The 9,003-nt window shown below is 40.2% G+C and overlaps 1 protein-coding gene across 1 annotated transcript; it reads left to right on the top strand.

The window, feature by feature from the left end:
* The first annotated feature begins 5,636 nt into the window (after positions 1 to 5,636).
* On the top strand, positions 5,637 to 6,994 carry LOC138906936 (protein FAR1-RELATED SEQUENCE 2-like). The gene is made up of 4 exons (XM_070196599.1): positions 5,637 to 6,260; positions 6,393 to 6,523; positions 6,661 to 6,786; positions 6,832 to 6,994. Exons 1-4 carry the CDS (start codon positions 5,637 to 5,639, stop codon positions 6,992 to 6,994), a joined length of 1,044 nt encoding a protein of 347 aa, XP_070052700.1.
* Positions 6,995 to 9,003: the final 2,009 nt, after the last annotated feature.

The following is a 9,003-nucleotide window of genomic DNA, read 5'->3' as shown; positions in this document are numbered from 1 at the left end:
TATAGAATATCTGAAGACCGGAAAATTTCCCTCGGATACAAAAGAATCCAGGGCCCTGCGTACAAAGGTAGCCCGGTTTAGCCTGTCCGAAGAAGGAACCATGTTCAAAAGAACATTCAATGGCCCACCCGCGGTGTGTCTAGGACAAGGGGATACCGAGTACGTTTTGAGAGAAATCCACGAAAGCACCTATAAAAATCATTCTGGCGCCGAATCATTGGTTCGGAAAGTGATCAGAGCCGGCTACTACTAGATCGATATGGAAAAGGACGCGAAGGAGTTCGTACAAAAATGTGATGAATTTCAAAGTCACTCTCCGATGGTCGTTCATGAACTAGGGAATGGATATCGTTGGCCTCCCTCCATGGTTAGCCGGTAAGGCTCAATTTATATTGTTTATGACTGATTATTTTTCTAAGTGGGTGGAAGCCCAGGCATACTAAAAGGTCAGGGAGAAAGAAGTCATCGATTTCATTTGGGACCACATCATATGCCGGTTCGGAATATCGGTCGAGATCGTATACGACAACGGAAAACAATTCATCGGCAGCAAGGTAAGCAAAATTCTCGAAGATCATAAGATCAAAAGGATCCTATCAACACCATACCACCCCAATGGGAACGGACAAGCAGAATCGAACAACAAAACCATACTCCAAAACCTCAAAAAAAGGTTGACCGACGCCAAAGGAAAATGGAGGGAAATTCTACCCGAAATTCTATGGGCATACCGTACGACCTCGAAGTCTAGTACCGGGGCCACTCTGTTCTCACTGGTTTACGGAGCCGAAGCTCTAATACTGATCGAAGTTGGAGAACCGAGTCTCAGGTTCCGATATGCAACTGAGGAATCAAACGATGAGGCTATGAATACGAGCCAAGATCTATTAGATGAAAGGCGTGAAGTAGCCCTTCTTCGGTTGGCTGCCCAAAAATAGCGGATCTAGAGATATTATAATCAAAGGGACAACCTTCGATATTTCAATATCGGGGACTTGGTGTTGAGGAACGTCATGCTAAATACCCGAAACCCGAACGAAGGGAAATTGGGACCAAACTGGGAAGGCCCTTATCAAATTATCGAGATCACCGGTAAAGGATCGTACAAAGTCGGAACACTGAATGGTGAGCAACTACCGAACAATTGGAACATAGCTCACTTAAAGCGACACTAATGCTAAGGTATGACCCCGTTCATTTCTTTTATTTTGAACTAACACTTGCAGGTAACAAACAAGGACCGATAGAATTTTTAGGCCTGAAAGCATGCGTTGCACTCTTTTTCCCTTGAACCGATTTTGTCCCAAATGGGTTTTACGGCAAGGTTTTTAACGAGGCAACAGTAATTCATGCTAACTTAGAATTGAAGGCCGGTTACGAATCGGTATCGAAGATCACAACAAAAGTATTCGAGGCCTCTCTACAATCAGCCCCGAACACTAGGGGCATTACCCTCGTATAACGACTTCAGCAGGGAAAGAAACATTATGATTGAATGGTCTCGACTCGATCGATAGGATTTACTATAAGGGCCAAACGGTCAAATGAACCGTGCCCGCATAGACTGCTCGAGCCCTGACACAAAGTTTGTACACATGTGTAACTATTACGCACAAGAATAAAAAGAAGTTTCTACCTTGAGAATAAATATTTTATATATCTCTCTTTTTCTTTCCTCTTAAGGAATTTCCTACATCCGATCCCCTAAAGGTATCGAGCCCAAGGGACGCCTTTATCCGAATTTAAACAATCACTCCCAATTGGGGAATGCCGTCCAAAAACAAACTCGGATGGCTCGGGCTGAGGGAGACCGGGGGCACAAGACCTATTAGGCAGCACCCGAACCTTAAAGGCTACGGCCATCCCCATTCGGGGACTGTTATATTAGGCCAAGCCCGGATAACTCAAGGTGACAAGCCCACTAGGCAACACCCAAACTAAAAAGGCTATGGCCATATTAAAATGGCTCGGAGACGTCCGTGACCCGTAGTAAAAAACAAGGCCTTGAAAACATTTCTAAACCAGTTCTAAAGGCTACCCTCGATAGACTATAATAATTATTTTTATTATAAGTACTTTGTGGAAAATTTCTAGTCATACTGAATGCCCATGATGCCTTAGACAAAATAATGTCAAAGGCAAGGTATGTTCGAACCTCCGAACATGACCTAACTAGTTCATGCTAAGGCATTTCGATCTTTGCAAACATAAAGAATAAAGCAAAGGGAAACAAAACTCGTAAATTTTCGAAGGGAAAAACAAGCCTTATATTATATATACAGTCTTTACAAAGGACAAATGGCCTTAACAAAAAGTGCACAAGTACGAAAAAAGCAAAAATATCTACAAAGGCATCTAAATAGCTTGGTCTTCTTCACCCCCGGATCCATCACAACCCTCAGAGTCTTCTTCTTCTTCCTCGGGGTAAGCCAACTTCTTGGCCTAGGCCTCGAGCCCCTTAGCGATTTTGATCTCAGCCGATAGATCAAAACCTCGAGCATGAATCTCCTCGAGGGCCTCTCTTCATGGCTGTCACTTCTCATATTCAACGATGTCTTTCAAGCGGTCATAGGTCACCTCAACATCGGCCTTGTATTGGGCCACCATCTCACCGGCATCGGTTTTAACAACTACGGTCACTGACTTGGCCGTTTCAAGTTCCTTGGCCATAAATTTTCGATCAAAGGCAGCGAAACTTAGCTGAGACTGGAGCTCTTCAACCTTTTTGGCATGTACCTCGGCCCTTTCCTTTGCTGCTCGAAGCTGGACCTTGGCCGAAGACAGCTGTGCCTGAGCAGTATCTTTTTTCGAGGCCAGACGGTCCATCCTACCTCTACATTCGTCGGTCTCGGCCTTGACAGCGTCCATCTCAACTCGAAATTGGGTGACCTGGTCGATTTTCTGTTGGACCTGCGGTTTCTGATCATTAGTCACTGATTCTAGCTCATCAAACTAACCTCAAATATTTTTACCTACTCGACCAGATCGGCATGCTCCTTCCGAGCCACCTCGAGTTCAGCTTGAAGGCTCTTAGCCTCCCCTTCACGCTGCTCACTGAGAAGTTTGTAAGAATATCTCTTCTTAGTGAGCCCTCGAACCTAGACCTCAAGCTATTTCAGCTCATCCCGGTATCGGAGAAAAGTCTCATGATGAAGCACCGAGACCTACAAGCATAAAGAGAAATGTTAGAGTTATATGTAATAGCCTAAGTACAAATTGAAAACCATTGAGGAATATCTAAAGTTACCCGGTTTAACGCCTATTGTGCTTCATTGAACAAACAGGGTGCATCCACCTCATTCATCTTGGCCTGATCATCCTCGATCACCATACACCGAAGATAACTAGCCACCCCTACGGGGCGGAGAGGACCCGGGCATCATACGGAAGGGAGATAGTGATAAATCGCTTCCGGCCAGGATTCATACTCGGGGCAGGGAATTGATTGATCAGTTTGGGGCTCGAGGAAGGTCCGCTTGCTCCCGAAGATGGGTTCTTCCTCGGTATCTCTAAATCACCCAACCCGGTGACGTCCTCCGTGGCCGTAGAGTCCACTCCCTCGAAAAAGCAGCAGAAGGGGTCGTCCGCTCCGAGGACCCCCCCTCCCCCCTCCCGGGACGATCCTTCACCGTCTGTGCCTCGTTGTACATGGACTCAGTGAACGAAGGTGACTCGGTGATTTCTATCACACCAAGTGCTTCCTTCGGTGCATTGCCCACATCCCGGGAAGCTTCGGTCTCGACCTCCTCCTCGACCTCCCTAACTTGATAAAGATTGGCATCGTCTCCCTCTGGTTTGAAGGCCCCTTTCCCTTCGAATCGTGACGAAACTCGTGCCACCAGGGTTAAAAATGAAAACAAAAGATTTCTTCAAGTTTATTTAGTTTCAAACCAAACACAAGTTTGAGATTATATATCGTATATCCCATTTTTAATCCAACCAACCAAACAAAACTCTAGTACTAAATATTGCAGGGATTAATCCCAGGATTATAATCACATGATATATAACTCTTTCCACGAACCAAATGACCCCTCAAGGTTTTAATCTAACATGTAAGAACATAGCACGAGATGTGCGCCTTAGGAGCACATTAAACCCAGACAAAAGTCCGATATTTAAGTAGAGAAATATTAAGGAGTACGCTTATGATCCACTAAATTCTGATTTGAGCGTCACTGACCCTCCGGTGATTTTTCAATTATCCAAAAGGAAAAAAAATATCATATTTTGTTAGGAGATGAATCCAATCATTTTTTTTTTGGTTAATTAAGAAGATAAATAAAAGTAAAACTAAAAGGTATTGCAAATTAAAGCAAGAGAGGAGCGTTTAAATGAGAGCATATTGTATTTTCTCATTTATTCTATAACTTATTAATTTTAAATTTTATTTCTGCTATTTTCATCATCACTATTTATTCAGCGATACCATTGTACTCCCTCCGTCTCATATTATCTGTCGTACTTTCTAAAAATAATTGTCTCAAATTATTTGTCATTTTAGAAATTCAAGCCAAAATAAATTATATTTTTCCTATTTTACCCTTAATAATAATTGTTCAATGAAGAGAGACTATACCTTATGACATAAATAAGGATAATAGTCAAACTGTCCTTCTAGTTAGTGTTTATTAAGGGACGTGTAAAAAAGAAACACGATAGATAATTTAAGATAGATGGAGTATGAATGAACTGATTGCATACATTAATGATAAGAATCAAAATAAAACAACGTAGAATTGTTAAATATGCTGCAAACCATGTATCATTAATTGAAAGAATTAAAGAGTCGTTAGTAGGGAGTCTCCATGCTCATAATTCATGTGTTTCATCTAGTTACAAGTACTTTTGTTTTGACGAAAAGAAACTACCATTAAATTTTTAATTAGTTTTAGTTTGGAAAAAGAAAACTACTTCTCTCCACTGGCCTACCCAATTACCAAAAACATGAATTGATTAACGTTTAGTCGACCAAATTAAAGCCCACTATTTAAGTATAGTGCTCCCTATGAACTAAATCAAACTAATTAATTGTGATTTTGCTATGATTAAAGGAAACTCATTAGAGTTCAGTTTTAATTTTGAAATACATTATTATTTTACTTTTTAAAATGAAACGCTAAGACGAAGGGAAAGAAAAGGAAAAAGGATTCTGCTAATCGGCCACACAAATGTGGCCCGAACGTGGCCACACGGGTGAAATTATATCAACGACGTCGTTCTTATTTGGCCCTACAATTTTCCCTCCAAAACATAATATTAAATATGGAGAGCTTCTTCCTATTCCCAAGCATTGAGCAGCGTAAAATCATCCATTATTACATATGGAGGAAGCTGAAAAGTCTTTACATCATATTGTATTTTATGTGTATAACAAATTATTGTATTTAAAAAAATATACGGTATACGATTTAGTAGGAGGAAGAAAATTTGAATTCACCAGATTTAGTAGTGTCAATACTTCCTCCTCTTCAAACCAAGTCAAAGTGGACACTTCCTCCTTATCTAAAAATGGATTCAAAGTAAGAAAATTTGGCTGTGCAAGAAAATATGAATCCAATGAACATAACACAAATACAACAACCATGAATATGAACCAAGATAATAGGTTTGATCTAGTTGTACAGATCTTAGGGATGACATCAGATGACAGTTTGTTGAATGAATACGAATGGGTCGATGTTGATTCTCACAGCAGTTTCAACAATGTTGTGTACTTAGATGATGATGATGAAGAACCAGATGGAGAATATTATGGAGAAGCTAACGATGATGAGGAGCAGTTTTTAGGAAATGAGTTAGAGTTATATGATGTTGATCAGGAAATGGAGAATGATTTCAATGAAGAGGATGTGATTGTAGGTCCAATCTCCGGAATGCGATATAGAGAAAATAATTTTTTGTTTGCATTCTACAAAGAACATGCACGATTGAAAGGATTCTCCTTTGTCAAAAGAAATTCCAACAAGAAGGGTGGTGACACTGCCAAGTACATAACTTACTATTATGATAGGGCTACGATTTGCAAAACTAAGTTTACCACCAAGAGTAACAATTGTAAAGTTAGGCTCGTTGTTGTTTTGGATGATTCTGGTTATTGGCGCGTCTCTAAGTTCATTCACGATCAAAATCATGATTTGCTCCCTTCCATATCGCGCCTGATGGCTAGACATAGGTCCGTTTGTGATTCTTTGAAGAGGTATCTTGTAGCTCACGATCGATCTGGCATTAGACCTTCCAAGAATATTAGACTTGCTGAGGTTCAACGTGGTGGAACGCAAAATTTGGGTTCCACTCCAAATGATTGTAGAAATTTTATTTTAAAAAGTAGGAATTTTGAAATGCAAGAAGGGGACGCACAGTAATTGCTCAACTTTTTTTGTGAAATGCAGGTAAAGGATAGAGAGTTCTTCTATTCAATAAACGTGATAATATTGGTAGGCTGCAAAATGTGCTATGGGTGCATTCATACTGTAAAGGCGGCGTATGAGCAATTCCGTGATGCGATATGTTTTGATACGACGTACCTTGTGAATTGATATAATAAGCCATGTGCTACATTTGTTGGCATCAAGCACCATAGACAACCCATCTTACTGGGATGTGCTCTCATGTCTCATGAAGATATCATAACTGGGATGTGCTCTCATGTCTTAATAGGTACAAATTAGTTTTTAGAACTGGGCTTGAGGCCATAGGAAATGTTCATCCAGATGCTATCATAACTGACCAGTGTCGGAGCATTAAGACAACCATTGCTGAAGTGATGCCACATACAATACATAGGTATTGTATTTGGCATATATTTTTAAAGTTGCATCTTTACTTAAGTTGTGTTCGTCCTTCTAAAATTGCACGTGGAGAATTTGAATCCATGGTCCTTGATAGCATTACTGTTGAAGTTTTTGAGAAAAAATGGACAGAATATATTGCAAAGTATAATTTGCATACAAAGAATTGGTTCAACAAGCTTTACTATGAGAAGGAAAAATAGGTTTCTGTGTATATTGATGTGTATTATTGGGCTGATATGCTATCTACGCAAAGAAGTGAGGGGATGCATGCGTTCTTTGATGGATATATCACTTGTCAGAGCACTCTTAGGATATTTGTTCACCAGTATGAGTTAGCTATAAGAGCTAAGCATGAGAAAGAGTTGGAAGCAAAATACAGGTCAAAGGACTTTCAAATTATGTGTGAGTCATTGTTCAAGTGGGAGGAGCAGGTAATTCAATATTATACGCATACAATGTATGAATGTTTCAAGACACAGCTAAGGAAATTGTATCATTGTCAAGCCAGCAGCCCCGACGATCATCAAGTTGTCCCCGGTGTTGAGAAATTCATCGTTAGTGATTATTCAGTTGTACAAAAAAATGGTGGAAATCCAGTAGAGTACGTTGTTGAATATACACCTATCCGCGATTATTTTAGTTGCAGCTGCAAATAGTTCGAGTCTAGAGGGATACTTTGCTGCCATATACTCAAGATCTTGTCGCACAAGAAGATTGATAAAATTGATGAAAGGTATTTACTGACAAGGTGGAGAAGCGATGTTATTCGACCACCCTTGAATCGGTTCCATCAAGTTGGTTACCCAAACACGACTCCTGAGTACAAGAAATACAGGAGCATATTGAAGTATTTTGACATGGCTTGTGATATAACACTGGGCACCAACGTGAAGGTTCAATATGTTAAGCATAATTTGAAGATGATGGTGCATGATCTTCAAAACTGGGACAATGAAATGATCATGCTAAACCCCAACCAGGATGACTCAGATGAAACTGAAGGCACAACTCTACGAGATCCCCAATACACTCGTTCACATGAGAGGCCACGTTTGAATCGATATAGAGGAAGAATTGAATACTACTTTAAATGTTCACAGCCGCGTGGTGTATTTGGAGCTAGTAATGGCGGAAGAACTAGTGTTAGAGGGGGTGGCAGGGGGTGGTGGCAGGATTGGTAGCAGTGGTAGTGGCAATCGTGGTGGTAGAAGTGGTGGGCGCAGGAGTAGGGGTAATGGGCAAGGCAGAGGTACAAATATTGAGTGTCACGACCCAAAATCCATTAAAGGTCGTGATGGCGCCGGACACCGCTGTCAGGCAAGACAAAAACAAAATACTTAATTTGGTTCTCATTTTAATATTTTTGAAATCATATTTTCTTTAATTAAATAGTAAAAGACGGAATTTACAGAGTAAATAATAATATTTTTAACAATTTCAATACAGGACAACCCAAATAACCCCAAAACCCGGTGTCACAAGTGCATGAGCCTCAACTAAGAATGTAAAATAAAATACAACATCTGTCCGGAATACAAATTCGGACAGGAGAAATATAAATACTATGAAGGAGACTCTATTGGCTGCGGACTCTGTCACGACCCAATTTCACCTATAGGTCATGATGGCGCCCAACACTACAGCTAGGCAAGCCAACTAATAAGTCAAACGTACATTGGTTAAACTTTTATTCAAAAAATAATAATAAAATACCAATTTCTACCAATGTGTGTGCCAAGACCCGGTGTCACAAGTGCATGAGCATCTAGTAGATTATATAAAACTCCAAATACTGTCTGAAATGAAATAGACAGAATATAAATATAAGAAGAAACATTGGTAGCTGCAGAACGGCTTAGAAAGGCAGCTCACCACTATGCCTCGGGATGACGTGGGTATGTGATGATAGGTCCTCCACTAGTACCTGTCCCAGATCCTGCACAAAAAGTGCAGCAAGTGTAGTATGAGTACGTAAACAACGTGTACCCAGTAAGTATCAAGCCTAATCTCGAAGTGGTAGAGACGAGATGGCTGACTTTGACACTCACTATGGGTCAATAATAATAATTGAAATAAAACTAGGACTTTTAAATCAGCATGATTTGCAGAATTTACAATAATTTATTTAATCAGCGAAAATAATCAAATTCCTTCCAATGTAACAATTCTCAATATATTAATTAAATTCCTTCAATTCAAATAAATTCCA

Source organism: Nicotiana tomentosiformis, chromosome 3, assembly GCF_000390325.3.
Source record: "Nicotiana tomentosiformis chromosome 3, ASM39032v3, whole genome shotgun sequence".
In the NCBI taxonomy this organism is placed as follows: Eukaryota; Viridiplantae; Streptophyta; class Magnoliopsida; order Solanales; family Solanaceae; genus Nicotiana; species Nicotiana tomentosiformis.
This window is presented reverse-complemented; position numbering and strand designations above follow the sequence as displayed.

Coding starts and splice junctions, on each gene's coding strand:
- LOC138906936 (XM_070196599.1), top strand. CDS start 5,637: ATGACATCAGATGACAGTTTGTTGAATGAATACGAATGGGTCGATGTT. Junction 6,524..6,660: donor GCGATATGTTTTGATACGAC/GTACCTTGTGAA, acceptor ATGTCTTAATAG/GTACAAATTAGTTTTTAGAA. Junction 6,787..6,831: donor ATGCCACATACAATACATAG/GTATTGTATTTG, acceptor TCTTTACTTAAG/TTGTGTTCGTCCTTCTAAAA.